Raw genomic sequence first — 18,242 nt, 5'->3', positions numbered from 1 at the left:
ATATATATATATATATATATATATATATATATATATATATATATATATATATATATATATATATATATATATATATATATATATATGCCTTTTCTTTGTTTAGTTTTTAGTTGCACACACATTAGTTAAATTATCACTCATTTTGCATACTATTCTCTTCCCTTTTAATATTTATTTATGAGAGCAAAAATCATAATTTAGTATTCTCATTATTGTTATTATTATTATTAGTTAATTATCGTAACGCTGAAAATAAAGTTAAAGAAGTTTAAAATAGGTAGAGGATCTTAAGTTAAAGTACGTATAGAAGTTTATTTTCTCTTTTTGTTTAAGATTTTATTTATAGAAAATGTGAAAAAAATATATCAACTTTTAAATGTTTTTTTTTTCTTATAAGTTAGTGAGACGTCTAAATGTTTTAATATTAATAAGGATGATATAGATAAGGATATGAGAAAAAGAGAAAAAGTAAAAGACATAGAAAACTTTTTTTTTTAAATGATTTTTATATTTATCTCGTTAATTATTTAATAAGTTTTGTAGAGGCTGCCAATGCTTTTAATTAAAAAACAGTACGATAAGATATTTAGAATTGAAATCAAATTAATTTAAAAAAATAATGTTTGATTCTTAGTAAATTTGTCTAAAGAACAAAACTCAATGTAAGTGTATTTTTAAGAAAAAATATTATTCTTGTGAATTCATAGAGAATATTATAAGGCAATATTAATAGTAAAAGATTTTACTCAAAAACTTAATATAAATTACTTTGATACTTTTGTTTTTGTGACTAGAGTTTTATCTATTGTTAGATTTAGCAGTTATCCATAAGTTAGTGATACACAAAATGAATGTTAATTTTTTTTTTTCTGAATGGTGATTTGTAAAAGGAAATTTATATGAATCAACCTGAAGGATATGTTGTATCTAGTCAAGAGAATAAAGTATGCAAACTTTTAAAATCTTTGTAAGGATTGAAACAAGCACCAAAATAATTACATGAAAAACTTGACAATGTGTTACTTTGTGATGACTTTTTACCTATTGATATTAATAAATGTGTGTACTCTAAATTTGAAAACGGTGATTGCGTCATTATATGCTTGTATGTGGATGACATGTTAATCTTTGGTATATGCAACGAGATTGTCGTTAGAACTAAATTGTTTCTAGGTTTGAAATTCAAAATGAAAGACATGGGTGAAACCAATGTAATTTTAGGTGTTAGAATCATAAGGAATGGAGATGATATATTACTATTCCAAGAACAATATAGAGTTGCCAAGACCCAACAATAAGAAGCATAGTTGCCAAAATCTATCAATAAGAAGCATGGTTGCCAAAATCTATCAACAAGAAGCAAGGAAGCTTAAAATCAAAGGAAATTGAGCAACCATGCGTCCAACGCAATGAAGTACCTGGAAAACACTAGAACGGGGGGTTGAATAGTGGTTTTGGAAAACGTTTTTGCAACCCTTCTGATATAGCACTTAGTCAAGCGCGTGAAGTGTTCTTTTAAGGCTTAAACGCTTGTCTTAAAATATAGGCTTTGTAAGGATTAACATGCTAATAAGAATAATTTCTACTATAGCGTTTGCAAGAACTTCCTTTAGAAATAAAGATTCGTTTAGCTTGGAAGTTCTTGTATTTTCAAATGTAAAACTCAACTATAGGTTTTCTAAGAGGATCGTTTAGCAAAGAGAAGAGAGAATAACACAAGAGATTTTATATTGGTTCGCTCCAACTAAGCTACGTCCAGTCTCCTCCGCAGAGGGTTCCACTATAATCTTCACACGATTACAAATGAGTATTAGCACCACTCTTGATACTCAACTACCTTAACGAGATTTCCTTTGAGTATTCGCACCACTCCTAGTACTCAACAAACCGTTGAGATTTCCTTGAGTATTTGCATCACTTTTGGTACTCAGCAACTCGTCGAGATTTCCTTGAGTATTTGAACCACTCCTGGTACTAGACTACCGTGCCTAGATTCCTCAACTCATAAAGAGTTTAGTTGTAAGTATTTTAATTCTCTTCAGAATTGCAACCAAATATTGCTTTAAAGCAATTTAGACTAAATCTCTCCACAAGAGGGTATGAATACCTCACAATACATTCTAAACACTCGCAGGTATTTCTCTCTAAGATCTTACAAAAGTAAGAGATTTGACGCTTAAGCTTGAGAGTATCTCTTACTCTTTTCTCTTCTCTTCTCTTTTCTTCAACTCAGATATAATCTTTTCTTTGAGTTCTTTTTCTCTCTTCTTCTCTGTAAGATGGATATGGCTTTGTAAGCTTTGCGCGCTTGATATCCTCTATTTTATCCTCTTGATTTTCTTCGTGAGAGATCTTCTATTTATAGGCTCGATGAACTTTTGTCAATTAGACAACATTTGTAGTTCGTAGCCTTGATGCTTGTATTTTCTCTTTCTTTTTTTCACAACAGTCGTTGCGTAAGTCAACTTTGTCAACACAGTTTTTCAGTTCTTTTCTCGAAGTAGGTTGTACGATCTTTTTAGACTTTTCTTCAAGTGAGGAACAAGTACCTTCACTAAGGATCGCTACCTCCTCGTGCCTCCTTTGCATCTCTTCCATCTCATGCTGCAAGGTTCTTATCATCTCCATCTAGCTAGGATGACTTTCATCTTCCTCTGTTACCATGTTGCTAGTCATGTTCCTAGTGGTCACCCTTAGGTTTTCTTTTGGTTGTTGAATACTTGGCCTAACAGTGGATGCCAAAATGTTTCGAGATGTAGGGTTGAGGTCAACTCCCACGAGTAATATCACAATCCAAGGTATCCCAACGCTATCCTTTCCTCCAGGTCCTTTGTAGTCGTTCGTCCAATATCGTTTAGAGGGCACTTGTAGAAGTTGCTTTGATGCCAAAGTCAATTTGAGTTTGACAGTTTAGATAAATGCATATTAAATGCAATCACCTACCTTTTCACCTCAAACATGTATTTATAGATTTCAGAATGAGTCTCTTATTAGTGATGACCTAATTACAACCCCACTAGTAGTAATTACACTTTCTTTTAAGTTGTTTATGATTAGGGTTAATCTCATTATAGACTAGATGCTCGGTCTACATCTAACTAACTAGAAATGCCTCGAATGAATGTTGACTGTCTAGATAAAACGCTAAATGCTATAAGTAAACAGGAGTGTCGAGTAAAAACACCATTGAATGAAATGCTAAACGTTGTAATGAAATAAAACGTTGAACAAGTACATCATTGAATGAAATATGGATCTTTTAGGATAAACTAAATGTTATAAAATTCAAATATCCTAAACACTATAAATGTTTCTCAAACATTACTAAACACTAGTATATAAAACATATCTAAAGACTTAGGATCGTCTAATGCTTTAACCCATATACTTTTAAGTACTTTTTTTTTTGTTGTGTTTTACCCTCTTTTTATGTACTAATTACCAACTTTATCTAAAGTTTCTTTAGGTTCAAAACAAAGATAAAAAAATATACAAAAAATATTTTTTATGTCTTTTGCTTACTCTTTCCGTACTCTTAACACAACACAACAAAAATTCTAACTCCATTTCAAAAAAAGCTATATCTTGAAGAAAAATAAAAAAATTAAATAATGAATCTTTTTGGAAAATATATATATATATATATATATATATATATATATATATATATATATATTATATTATATTATATATATATATATATAATAAAGTTATTTTTATCCAGATTAAAAGTTGTGATAAAAATTTGGAATTAATATAATATACGTTGAGAAACTTTTAGTGACACTCCATAATTTAAAAAAGAAAAACATTTTTGTTTTCGAATTAGACTTTTAAGAAGGGTTGTTCTGGCTTTACAATCTAGGAAATAAAATTATATTTATGTAATATGATATGGAACTATAATGCCTACTATCTCTGTCATCACTATTAAGTTGTAAGTATCATGCCACTTGCCAAGCCGCCAATTTAATAATGTTTAGCTGGATTAAACTTTCAAAAGGTTCTAAAACTATCCGATTTTGGAAGATTCTAAATTCTGTTTTCAAAACAAATATCTCAAAATATATTTTAAATCATTCTGAATATTAATATATGTTCAATTATTCTGAAAATATTATTCTATGATTAAACATTATAAGGTGCTCCATAAAATTAAAGTGGCTGGAATATGAAAAATAAATTCCAAATTATATACTCTAAATGATATTAAAAACTTTCATTCCTATTTTAAACGTTCTGATATATAATGAAGTGTATTTTTCAAAAAAGCCTAGACATTTGCACAAAGAAAATATATAGCATTTAATTAAATTCGAAGTGTTGTTGAAAAATAGTTGAACTTGCACTGAAATGGTGTGAACTCTAAATAAGTAAAATTACAAGAATGATGACGAGAAGATGGAACTACAATAGACAGACAAATTAATATTTCCAAAAGCATTCTTATATGGTACTGTAAAATCTTTAAAATGAACAATATAAGAGATCCAATATTTTTACTACATACAAAATCATGTCATCCATTCATTCCACATCTTTTCCTCATATATAATCACAACAAGGTCAAATGACTCTGTGCTTATTTTGAACAATTGAACCCACGGCAAACAGACAGGACTATTATGAGGATCAGGGCTATCAAAATTGCCAACACAATCAGCTTTATCTTCATGTTTTGCAGCCACATTTTTCTACGGATTTTGGTCCCAGAATTCCTGAAGTCTTGTGCCTGACTCAAAAAAGGGCCAAAAGTAAACAGGAAGCAGAAACAGTTCATTTTTAAAACACCAATAATATGTTTTATTCCGTTTCGATCTCCACCCTTTTTCTGAGGTGGAAAAGAGGGTAGATCTTACCAGGAGAGACAAATACAGGATCAAAGCAAAGAGTAGTTCACCAAAAAAAAGAAAGAGCCCAGAAGATAAGAAAACATTCATTTATGATCTTGAATCATGGAAGATAAGTCCCGAGTTCAAGACAACTGAAATACGGAACAAATAATCAGCAGATGCATATGTATGACATACTAACCTGGTGATGAAGATTTTCAGTCTTGTCTACCAGAAGCTCTATCTTTTCCCCTCTGTCCAGAACCTACATTAAAGTACGAGCATGTCAACATAACATGAATAGATGTCCTTCTGCATTACATAATCCGACCAAAGGTATTGCATAGCAAAAATACTGACTTTATGTTTTCCTTTACTTATTTTTTTCTAGTATGTATGGTTTAATCTCTGATTTTCTATTCCATACACAGGTTATAACGTATTTCATTATGGCATAGAAAAATTAGAAAAAGCACAGAAACATCGTCCATTATTGCAATGCGCAATTTAAGAATGCAGAGGAATAAGTAATTGGTAGTTGCTGAGGGGATTAACTACTACAAATCCACAAAAAAATCTTAGCTTATTTATTTGACAAAAAAAAAGGTAAAAGGTGTACTTAAAAAGGCACTCGGATCCTTTCTTGTTATTTTGAACATGATATGATTGTGTTAGAAAGGAGACACTTATTACCAAATATAATTAGTCCTATAACTAGCATGGTAGATTCTTATTGGATAAAAAATGGGTCTTTCCTCTCCAACATGATCACATCCTGTTTCCCTCCAAATTTCAATTTGTGTGCCTTCAAAACTCTCCTAAAATATAAATTATATATACATTTTCTTCAAGAAGAAATCACATTAAGTGTTTGGAACTGGTGTCATCGTAGGTAATGATAGAGCAGTGATCTAATTACAGTACGATAAAAAAAAAAAATCTGGCAGAAGCTTATGGAAACAAAGAGAAACAAGAAAAGAATTGAATGCCACCCTGCCCAAAGGCCGAAGCTTTCCAATAACAAATTACCCTCCTCCCGCTCTCCCCTTGCTTCTCACACGCTTCTCCAATGTCCAGCTGCCACCTATCCATTCTGTTCACGCCTTCCCTTCCCCCAAAATGGATTTCTCAAACATAGTTCCCTTCCTGTCCCTTCATTTCCTGACTCCCCTCTAGAACAAAAGAACTAAAATTGGAGGCCTATCGAAGAGTCTAGCTTTCTGTCAAACTAATTTTAGCTAGATTCACTTTAAGAAAGTAATAGGCTAATAGTCTCAAGGAACATAGAATAGAAAAAAGAATACACTAGTCAAAATCCTGCTTCAAAAAGGATCTAGAATCATCAGTAAACCAGATTCACTTTAAGAAAGTAATAGGCTAATAGTCTCAAGGAACATAGAATAGAAAAAAGAATACACTAGTCAAAATCCTGCTTCAAAAAGGATCTAGAATCATCAGTAAACCAGAGGTAGGAGACCATTATCATGGTCCGTACAAAGACAACCCCTTTGCCCAACTTCCTGATGTCCACAAAAGAAAGCCCATGGCTCACTACTCACAATCCGAGAAAGATAGATACAGACATCTACATTTACATTCTCAATCTAGAACTGAAGTACTTCACATTCACAAAACCCGATGTATAAAAAGCTAACTTACCCGAACATACGGCTCCTCATAGTCAACTTCACGCTCAACTACATATTTTTTCCTTCTACACATCATCCACTACTTCATTTTCTATTAAACCAAGAAAATCTTAAATCCATTTGCTGCAATGAAGACATTTTGATTCTGAGTTGGTGTCTAACTAAAAAGAAAACACTAAAATACGACAGCCAAGAAAATGGACAACCAATGTGGGAAAAACTTCCTTTCCCCTTGGGTAACCAACTACTTGTATATAAACAAAATCCCCATTCATATTTCAACTTGTATTTAATAAAGTTTCAAGATTACAAATATGAATCCCAGTTATTTGTTGTTTTTTCCTTTCAAAATTTTGGTCATGAAAAGAAACTTTCATGTCTACCAGAAATAGTTCATATCTACCCTGGACAGTAGTGTGCAACAGCCAACTTCCAAACTGCTATTATAGGATAGTGGATAGCAAGATGACTGCTATACTGAAGATTCTAAATACAAGTTAAATATATATATTAAATGTTAAATAATTTATACCAAATATAGAAAAGCTCAAAAGTAGAACATCTGGTAGGATAGCAGCCTCAAATGACCACAATTTCTGGTACATTAACTATGGCTCACTAGTTTCAATAACCATCCAAAAATGAAATAAAGAATAAATGGATGAAACTATCCTAGATCCCCATCTGATATACCTAAACTGGACTTGTAGAAATATAAAGACTTTAGAACTTTAAAACAAAAATCACAATTCAAATTTTGCTATTTTTGAATACCAAATAATAAGATTTAAAGACACAATGAAAAACAGTTTGAAATATATTGTATTATATGGTGAATAGTTCTCAATGTTGAAATTTTAAACTACAACTTAACAAACTACACTTAACCATAAATCTCAACAAAATCATTAGTCATAACCGAGTCTCATATGAATCTATAGAGAAAATAATATCTAAAAAAGTTAACATAAAACATAAACAGCCACCTAAATTCACAAGTCATAACTACTTGCATTCCTACTAAATGGTAGTTCATCCTAGCAAACCACCACATTTGAATTTGGAAATTGAACATAAATTACATTTTATGTGTAAGTGTTGCCTATTCAAGGGTATTATTTCATCAGGTAAGCATACAAAAGGAAGCATGATCCCTTTGTTTCTTCTTTGCCCTTGGAACCACAATTGTGAATGAATGAAGCCTTGCTTTCAGAAGAATTAGAACAAAGATATACCAAAAATAAGGCATGCATAAAGTGAGTAAGTGGCTGTGTAACTGTGAAGCCTCTGTTTCAAAAGAATAAAAACAGAATTAAAAGGAACAACCAAAAAGGATAAGAAAGTGAGTGACAGCAAGGAGTACTCAAAAACAAACCAAAAATGCAAAGGCCAAAAAGGAGCAATTTTTTTATTGGATTGGATTTTGGCTCCAATTTAAAAGACTAATATAATCCAATCCAAACCAAATTAATATATAAATATGAAATTAGCTTATCAACTATATTTATACAAAATATGCATTTATGAAATTACTGGTTTGTCTATTCCATGATCTTATAATCTAAATTACATCTTACTATTTTAATATATATATATATATATATATATATATATATATATATATATACACACACATAAATATAAATTTATTAGCTTAAAATTGTTCTTATACTTTTTTTTTCTTTTGTGCAATAACTTATGTACTTCATGCAAAAGTTATTGTAAAAAAAATTAAAAAATATAAAAAAGAGTAAAACAGAATAAAAATTATTTAATTTGTCCTAGCCACCAAAAATATAATTCAAAACATTTTAGATTAGATCTATCGTATTTAAATTTAGAATAAAATTGATTGGACGGTAAACAAAAAAAGAAAAAAAAACTTTCTGAGATTGGATCCAATAGTTTTTCTCATTGGTTCTTATATACTCCTGGAACAACCCCATATATGAAGATCTTCCTCTTAAGAATGAAAACCTAGTAAAGGACTCTAATAATTTATGAAGGTGCATTCAGTAGTATTCGTTTAACTTACTTTCATTTAAGATTTTAAGCTCATATAAACTCGAATTTACTTTTTTTTACGAAAATTGACAAGTAATAAATATAACAATGTGCTGATACGAGGGGGTCGCCCTGGTTAATTAATCACGGCAGTTAAAAGTCGCGTGTCATTCTAAACATTCTATCTGCAATGCAGCACGAACACAGTGCCGTATATTCAAGAGAATGCTGACCAGACTATTTTATAAGTGCCATACAAAAGGTTTAGGTAGTCACACGTTTAAGTTTTCTCAAAGATCCCATTGTGTTTATTATAAAAAAAAAAAAAATCCAAACAAAACCACAATTATACTTCCCTCTAACACAACTCTTGAAATTTCTCAGTACAACTAAACTTGATCTACAAAAGTTAATGCTAGATCTATTTAATTTATGCAGTAAATTCTTCTGAATATGCATCTTTACCTTTTCAATGTTCTCCATCATGACACCTTTAACTTCAGAAACCTGAGCCTTCACCTTAGCAAGCTTGCTTATCTCTTCAGGGTGCTCAACACAGTACTGCATATGCTCCTTCAATTTGGACCTGCAGCAAGCACAAATCAGACCAGGTACAACCTTACCCCAAAGCAACACAAATCACAACAAATCCGGCATCATCAAGCTCACACCGCATAAACTCAATACCCGAATTCCTTGTTCAGGCTGTTGGCGGCTGCCGTCGCCGCCTTCCCGCCGCCGTACTTGGCAATAAAATCATCCTTCACGCGCTCCAGAAAAGCCACAGGCACCTGTCTCCCAATCGACTCATCCGCAACAACACAATACGCTACACAAAGCGAGTGCAAGGGACAGATACTTTCAATTCAGCGCCAAAAACAATTCACAGCAACACGAATTTCATTTCATTTAATTTCATTTAAATTTCATTTCTATTTTCAATTCATTTGCCTAAAGCACGGTTGCTCGATTTGAATTTGTGTTATATGGATCGGCAAAGAGAAGTACTCACTGAATCCGTTGTCGACGAGGTAATTGAAGGTGTGGCCGTCGCAGTTGTAGGTGAATTTATTGTTGGAGGCAGGGAGCTTCTGGAGACACTGAAAAGCGATGGTGTTGAAGTTACCGCTGAATTCGGTGTACTCCGCAAGAATCACGGTGCCGCGAGAGACGAACGCGTAGATCAGAGATCTCTGGTTCTGATTGTGTCCCATCGTCTTCTCCCAGATCTGTCTGCAGTGCGCACTCTCTCCACCTACACTCTCTTCTTTTTCTTTCCCTTTCTTTTCTTTTCCTTTCTTTTTAGAGAGAGAATGTAGGAAGGAAGAGAAATGATGAGTGAGAAAAACGAAAAGAGTTTATTACGCTTATAAAGCAGGTGTTAACTCCGATGTGGCGTTTAATCCGTGAGGATGGATTAAACATGTTTCTTAATTATAATTATTTTTTAATTAATTTAAGTAATTATTCCAATTATGAATAATTTCGCGGTGGCGGTGGCGTTACGACGGCATGGAAGAGTGGTAGAACCGTGGGGGCACAGAAAAGAAATAGTGAAAATTAAAACAGATGATAATTTATTTTATTTAAACATTGGTCCTTTCGATTTGAACCATCCAACTCACCCTCCTGACTGCACCAGCTAATCCAACTACAACAATGACATTTCAATTTTATGACATTCACTAAAATAGTAATGCGATTAGTATTGATTAATTTTTAGGTTAAATGTACTTGTAATCCTAATTAACACTTCATTTTCAATCTCTCAGGTATAATTGTAACTAACTTTTAAAGATTATATAATTTTATTTAAATATATTTTTATTTTAAATGGCCATCTCCTCGATTTATTTTATTAAATATTTAAGTTGCTATAAAATTTAATACAGAAAGAAAAATAAGAAAATATGAATTCAGATTAATTGAATTCAGAAGGGAAAGAAAAACCAACATGTACCACTTTTATTCAAATGAAATTTGAATGATTGAAATGACTTTCCAACCATTTGAAGAGGAAAAGTAGAAGAAAATATGTCACAAAAGAATGGAAACTTCGTAGGCAAATAAATTTTCACACTCATGGTGAGAAAAAAAAAATATTCAACAAAACTTTTTTAAAAGGAAAGTGAAATATTTGTATATCATGTTTGAATTACATTTGAAATTTTATATGATACTCTTATTTTATTTTTTTAATTCTTTTTTAAATAAGTAACAGTTATAATAAAATAGATTACATTAAAAATGTAAATTTCTATTACTATTAATTGTTTAGTAAACTTTCTAACATAAATATGGTTTTCAAATAAAAAATAGCTAGAATTATACTTTTCTACAACTTTGTTCACTTGAGTGGATTTGAGAGGTACTCTTTTTGTTTTTTATTTGAGTGAATTAGAAGGTAAGGGAGTAGATTTAGAAGTAAAATTTGTAAGAATTAGTGTAGCATTTCATTATATGACATTAAAAAAAAAAATTCCAAACCCACTCTCACTTATCTCCAAATCTATTCAAATAAACATCAAAAATATTTATCTACAAATTCTCTCAAATCCTCTCAATTACTCTCCCCAAATCTACCCAAGTGAACAATTGTATATAAATCTTTTTCATAAATAAAGTTTTTATTACACAATTTGCACTACATAAAATTTTATGCTGAAGACAATTATACTATAGTTGGTATTAAAGTGGTGATATTTACAAAGTTTGAGATAGAGAAATTTAGTAGAAAAAGTAATTTCAATCTATAAAAGGTGAACATATTAGCTTTACTTGGGTAACAAGAATCAAAGTTGTCATTGGAAGGGGAAACAAAGTTACCAATGATTTTAAATATTCACAAAGTGTGATAAAGAAGAATATGTATGGTGATTTTAAATATTCAGAAAGTTTTGAAAAAAGAAGTTAAAATGTTAGTAAATGATAAGTAACTTACAATTGTCACTATATTCATAAACATATTGATCATTTTAACAAAAAAGAAAAATAGTTTTAGAAAATTGATGTTGTGATAACAATAATAAAGGTACTTCTCTTCGATTTGCTGAGCTTATGAAAATTTTATAATAATTCTTTGGAGAAGTTTCTCTTCACATAAAATGAATTTATAATATCGAGAATTGAAAAAACTAATTATAAAAAAGCATTAACTCAAGTTTGCTTGTTATTTTAGGTTTTTGTTTAGGTATGTTAGAAGTCAGACTTAATTATAAGAGACATAAATTTATAAATTTATATTTGTTGGTAAAATTATAGATCTAAATTTGCATATGTTTTTAGTAGTTGCTTTTTTTTCTTCTTGTTTGTTTTTTTCAAACCAAATTTTGAATACATAATAGGAACACATGAGAAAATAAGTTATATGTGACAACTCAATTTTTTTTCTCTAAACAAACATTCATTAACTAATTAATATGGTCTGTGACAGTAATAATTATAAATGAGATGATTCAAAAATCTCGATAATATTATATTTCCAAATACATTTAAAATAAATTTATAAGTACTTCAAAATATAAATTAGGAATTTAATGTAGTTTTACAAAAAGGTTAAACTAATTATCTAATATACTGTATACTAATTCTTTAGTTCTCCATTTCAACTTCAATACTAATATTACTATATGCTCTTATCTCTACTCTAGTATAAAATATACAATCATCACAAAAGAAAAGAAATAAAAGATATAAACAAAAAGTTGAAAGAGTAAGCTATTTATCACAAAAATAATAAAATTTCAATTTAAAGATATCATAATTTTAAAAAATTTATTTAAATAACTCTTTGAAAATTAGTTCTTAGCTTAATCATTCGTAATTTTCTTTTACTACCACTACAATAGGTATTGAGAATACAATTTTTATCCAAATTAGTCTTATTATGATTTTGTTCCTGAAATAACTAGAAGGTTGAATAGTATCATGGAAAAATTTTCGCTAAAAAAAATAGTTTAACAATTTTGTTAAAGATTAAACGGTTTACACAGGTTATCATATGCTTGAGTTATAAAGTTTTGTTTAAACTGCAAGTTTAGAAATGAATAGTTTTTCAATCATTTTAGGAAATCTATTACAGTATTTTAAGAAAGACAACTTTTAATAAAGATAATGTTTAGTGACAAGAACTTTTATAAACGATTGTGTTAATAAGCAACTGCAAAGTTTATAAGTAAAACGTTTTACAAGGATGAAGTAATAAACACGCGGTTATTTTATACTGGTTCACTCTGCTAAGCTACACTCAATTCTCCTCTAAGACCTCTTAGAGGGTTCCCTATAATCTTCAACAAGATTACAACTAAGTATCCGCACTGTAAGACCCGAGGAAAATGTAGTAATTAGGGAATTAAGTGGTTTTGAGACTTGAGTATTATTGGTCAGTAATTGATGTTTAAGGTTTAGGTGTTTCTTTTTAGAATTATAATTGCTATGTTAATTAATTAATGATATTGTTGATTAAGTGGAACACATGATTGGTATATTGTTATTTTGATGTTTTGGTGTGTGTGATATTACCAATATGATGAGGTTGGCTTGTTGATAGAAGGGTGGTTTAGGATTGAGTGGGTGTGAGTTCAATTTTAGAAAGAAAAAATAGTTAAGGGAAATTTTTTTTATTTGTTTTTTTGGGCTCAAGGACAAAAGGGTCTTTTTATCTTCATTAAATGGTGCAGAACTAAGTTAAGGGGTGTAGAAAGTAAAAAATATAAAAATAAAATATAAAGAAAGTAGAAAGCTATGTGGATTTTAGAAAGATTTGGTGGTTGGTGGTATTCTAAAAGTAGATAAGATAAAATAAGAGAGAAAATCTTGGTGGTTTTATAGATTAAGTGAGATATGTTATTTTTAACCAAAAAGATAGAGATAAAATAGAAGAAGATTAAAAGGAAAAGAGAGAAAGGGGTTGCACATTGTTACCCTAATACTAAAAATGAAATTGAAAGAATTAAGGGAGAGAAGAGACATGATGGGTTTCGAATTATTCAAGTGATGTAATGTATGCATTAGGGTCTGTTCATAAGAATATGTGAGGCTTGAATGCATTCATGAGGGAGGTTTTAGGGAAGTTTTCGCATGATTTAAGATTATTGCATGTGTATTTGCAGACTTGAATTATGTCCAGGATGTGTTTCGATTCAGCAATAATCGATTATCATTAGTTATAATCGATTATTTGCGCATTGGTTGTGAGTTGTGTTTCGAGAATAATCGATTATTTGGGGTGATAATTGATTATCTCTTCGAGCGTGATGAATTTTGGTGATTTGTTGTGACTGAGATGATTGATTATCTTAACTGATAATCGATTATCACAAGTTATTTTATATACATGTGTATGTTTCGGGATTAATTGATTATCACTTATTATAATCGATTATCCCAGAGTATTTTTACTAGAAAATGTACGTTTTAATGAAGATTGGACGTGGACCAAGATTGAGGAGAAGTAAAATGTGATGATAATCAGAGAATGGGATTAGTGGTTATGTTTAAGGTTTGTTTTGACTTTTGATTGGGATTGGAGCATGAGTGAGTGTTGGGGTGTACCTGAGTATGTGATTGATGAGCATGAGAATGGAGGATAAGTCTACTAGTTGTACCTAGGAAATTCTGGTGCTATCTGCGGATAGGTGCTTCATTTTTCCTTGTGTGCATTGGAATGGTTGTTCCGGTATTGAACCTTCCTTGTGTGGGGGTGATGGTGTGTTCCTTGTTCTTGTGTGACATGAATACATATTCCTTAACTGGATTGCGAGACTACTCGACCTTATCTGTAGGGGAAGCTATAGATTGGTCTGTAGGAGTGGCTATAGGCGGGTGAGGTAAGTTACATGAGTGAGATTGATTATTTCCACTATGTTGTTATGGGTTGGTGAGGCTCATGGTGTTGTTCATGACTGGGATAGTCATGATGGTGGTGTATCTATGATGATGACCATGGTATTGGAGATGCTTCAGGTGATGTTATGTTGGTAGCGGTGTTACTATAATGGTTATAGTAATTAGTTAGCTTAGGCGCTAATGAGTGGATAGACCGAGGTTTATGTGTGAGATGTTAGTGGTGACATCAAGGTCTTCAAGGGTCAAGGATTGAATATTGAAGATCAAGGGTTGAGAATGGAGTAATTCATTATGATCAAGTTGTTATGTTAGAGGATTAGGAATCTTGTTTGTTATTATTGTTGGGTATGGGGTGGTTTATGGATGATATATTCAATGTGTTTATATCTTATTATTATGATTGTTTTATCGGTAGCTTACCACATACGTGTTTGTGTGTGTTTGTGAATGATATTATCGGTGATGATCGTATAATGTGTTATGTGTGAGCAGATAATGTTGCAGATGGTGTTGAGGCATGATAGATTCGAGAGATGACGGAGGACAAACTTGAGATTTTTATTTAAAGTTATTACATTTGAACTTTAAGACGATGTAAATGAAGTTATTTTATTTCCTTCGTTATTTCATTGGAAAAATATTTTGGAACTATTATATTTTGAATAAATTATGTCATTTAGATGTTAAGTTTTTGAAAATACGTTTCCACACTATGATAAAGTTTTGAAATTTATCAATTTTTGAATAACTCGTGGCACCTTGGGCGTTACATGCACTACTCCTGGTATCACTTAGTAAATTCCAATAACTCCCGTTACTTTGACTAGAATCGAGTATCACCCACTCCTGGTTGTGCAATATTCTTCACCACTCTCAGTATCTTTAGACAATCTCGATATCTTCTTGACACGTGTCTAGTTGAGTTTCACCCACTCATGGTTTCCACTAGACAAACCCTATATCAACCTGATACATTGTCTAGCTATCGTTTAACTCCACCGAGTTAATCGTTAAGTGTTTGTATTTCTTCAAAATGTGTAATCAATCAGATTACTTACAAGTCCTTAGACGATTACTTTCACAGAGAGGATTTTTTACAATACAATTCAATCTAACAGACTTTTTAGAGTTTTCTCCCTTCTTACAAATGTATGTTTATGATTCTATGAAGCTTGAGAGTATTTTCTTTCTTTTGTACTTACTTTTCTTCTAAAATTGTTTCTTTCATATTCGTATGCTTATTCTCTTGATCTTCTCTTTAAGGATTTTCAATTTATAGGCTTCAAGAGAAAATATCTATCAGATAATGCATTTTTTTTATCTTTGGATTTCTTAGCCTTTTCGTAGGTAGTAGTCGTAGGTTGAAGTCAACTTGTCAGAGCAGACATACTTTTTCAGTACTTTATCAAAAGTAAGTTATGAGAACTCTTCAGCGCGACTTTTGACGGTGAGAATATTTCGTGAATGTTTTCTTTATCTCTAACATCCATTTCTAACTGTATATGATAGAGCAAGTGGATACTTGACATAGGCAACTACAAATAGTAAAATAGATATGCATCTAGGTAGATGTGTCCTTTTTCTTATTATTTTTTTGTTTTGAAATGTTGTGCATTTATTGCTCTTTAATGCATGTTCAGAAAAAATATAAGTTTTTCAAATTTTCTATCATTCAAGCAAGATTTGATCGTTTAATCATTTCTTTAGAGAAACCAAGCAATTCATAAAGGTTTCATCATTAGATGAAAATATCGTTTTGCATCAGGGTATCATTTAGCCTATAAAAGGCATTTACTAATAGCGCTACTTTTAGTAATCTTTGTTCAATTCAAGAGCGCGTTTAGGAAAATATTACTCAACACATGTTTTTGGCGCATTGTCTATAGATTTTAGTGCGTTTACTAAAAACATCATTTTTTAAGATACAATGAAAGCTTGTTTAACATTGTTTGGCAATGTATAGCATGAGCTCGTTTAGCAAGACTTTTATATAGCACATTGACACATTTTGTGAGGAAATTGTTTAATATTAGTGCCTTTATTAAAGATTTTCTTTAAACATTTCATTTTTCACAGAGCTTTTTCATAAGAATCCTTCTCTTTCAACGATTTTCAATGATTTATTTTTCATAATAATATTTTTTCATATGCTCATTTCTTTTATTGTTGTTTGTTAAACTTCAAAACATATGAGGACAATAGAAGATTCAGTCTTATAGGCAATCATGTCTTAACAATCTCTCCTTTTTTATGTTTAATAAATACACATCTAAACGATATGGTTTTCAGTTAGTGCAAAAGTACATTTTTATTTCAAAATCTTTCGAAAACTTTTAGCATGGTTTTCAAATATCGTTTGAATACTATATTAATTTTTATTCATTATTATTATAGTTTTGTATGCATGAGGGTTAGCTTTCAAATAATCAGAACATATATAAGTAACACATGTAAAATAAGATATTCAAAAATATTAAGCATATCAGAATATATTAACATAATGTGTACTATAAAACCCCTAGTGGGATGCCACATGTAAAAGAAATATAAAATATTCTCGATAAAAATTGTATAAAAATGTTCTCTTCGTATATTCAAAAGCTTTATTTAAGTATTATATAAGAAGCAAAAATCCTAATTGTAAATGATGTCCTTACAAAACGCAAAAATTTAAAACATACGTTCTTTACAAAACACCAAGTCCGAGAAAAAACTTAAATATCAAAGTAAACAAAATCCAGAAGTAATTATTTTCCCTTTTCTTGTCAATCTACTACACTTTCGCCTCATTTGCAACACCATATACTTCCATACAAGTACGATCATTGTAGGTGGAAACTACGACCACAACATGTAAGGGTGAGCAACCAGAAAGAACAACATAGAATATAACACAATATAACAACATTAAACACAGACTATAATAAGTCATAGCATCATATTCTCAACGTAGGAATAATAACACAACCAACCCATACATAAACCCTTGTTGTTTCCTTCCACATTGTCCTACCAACCTGTTTCGCAAAACAATGATTCAAGTCGTCTTCCATCGTGACTTTAGACCTATCTCCCCGACTCCTCAAGGATTAACGAGAAAAATCACTGATACTACATATATCGGTGCATTATACTCAACACGAGTCGAAGCTATTAGGCTAGACATCCAAACCTTTTGATTCCTCTTGTAAGAGAAAAGGGTGACAGTCGAATCTTCGTCTCATGCAATAGAAAAAGTTCACTTAACCGACAATATTACAAGGAAATAACATCATTTTATGTTTGCATCTCAATTTTCATAAACAATCTCATGTATCATTCAACCAAACACAAGGTTTAAAACATAACTCTCATTACTTTCATTCATTGATTTTCCAAAACTCAAACTAATATTAACATGAAACCATAAGTGGGCCCACATGGTCTACCAACAAACACAAAGTCTACGTCACACATGATCATAAACGATTGAACACAAAAGTTTACCTTTGAACCAAAAAAATACTTCAAGTTGGATGATGTTAATTCATTTATCAAAATATCATTTCCTTTTGAAATTCTTCTATTTTGTTCTCTATTTTTTGATAACTTTTCGCTAATTTTGCATATTTTGATAGCAATATATAGGCTTCAGTAACTTAGTTTAAGTCGAAAAAGTCTATGAGTATACCTCATTGTGAGAGTGTTCTGATGAGCTTTCAGGGTCATTAACTTCTTCTTTAGAGTTGTCTAGCAAGTTTTCATCATTGTTTGCCACGAGGTAGATATTTTCTCCTTTTTCTTCATTCTCAAAGTTCTCTTCAACTTTCCGTGTGTTAACCAAGACATTCCATATTTCCTTTGCTCCTTCGTAGTCGTGAATCATTCTGTGTTTCTGCTTATTAGTAGTCGTGATTCATTCTGCGTGCTT

The 18,242-nt window shown here is 30.9% G+C and overlaps 1 protein-coding gene across 1 annotated transcript; it reads right to left on the bottom strand.

Moving 5' to 3' along the window:
• Positions 1-4,404: 4,404 nt before the first annotated feature.
• On the bottom strand, positions 4,405-9,831 carry LOC106768740 (vesicle-associated membrane protein 722). Its single transcript, XM_014654028.2, has 5 exons — positions 9,498-9,831; positions 9,173-9,314; positions 8,951-9,071; positions 5,035-5,097; positions 4,405-4,732 (listed from the first exon to the last, which is right to left on the bottom strand). Exons 1-5 carry the CDS (start codon positions 9,697-9,699, stop codon positions 4,583-4,585), a joined length of 678 nt encoding a protein of 225 aa, XP_014509514.1. The 5' UTR covers positions 9,700-9,831; the 3' UTR covers positions 4,405-4,582.
• Positions 9,832-18,242: the final 8,411 nt, after the last annotated feature.

This window comes from Vigna radiata, chromosome 7 (assembly GCF_000741045.1).
Source record: "Vigna radiata var. radiata cultivar VC1973A chromosome 7, Vradiata_ver6, whole genome shotgun sequence".
Classification (NCBI taxonomy): domain Eukaryota; kingdom Viridiplantae; phylum Streptophyta; class Magnoliopsida; order Fabales; family Fabaceae; genus Vigna; species Vigna radiata.
Note: the sequence above shows the minus strand (reverse complement) of the source record. Positions and strands in the feature narration are given on the sequence as shown.

Excerpts from the sequence above, each read along its gene's own strand:
- LOC106768740 (XM_014654028.2), bottom strand. The coding sequence starts at position 9,699 with ATGGGACACAATCAGAACCAGAGATCTCTGATCTACGCGTTCGTCTCT. Across the intron at positions 9,315-9,497 it reads CCTCGTCGACAACGGATTCA|CGTATTGTGTTGTTGCGGAT; the intron begins GTGAGTACTTCT and ends CGCTTTGTGTAG. Across the intron at positions 5,098-8,950 it reads TGATGGAGAACATTGAAAAG|GTTCTGGACAGAGGGGAAAA; the intron begins GTAAAGATGCAT and ends ACTTTAATGTAG.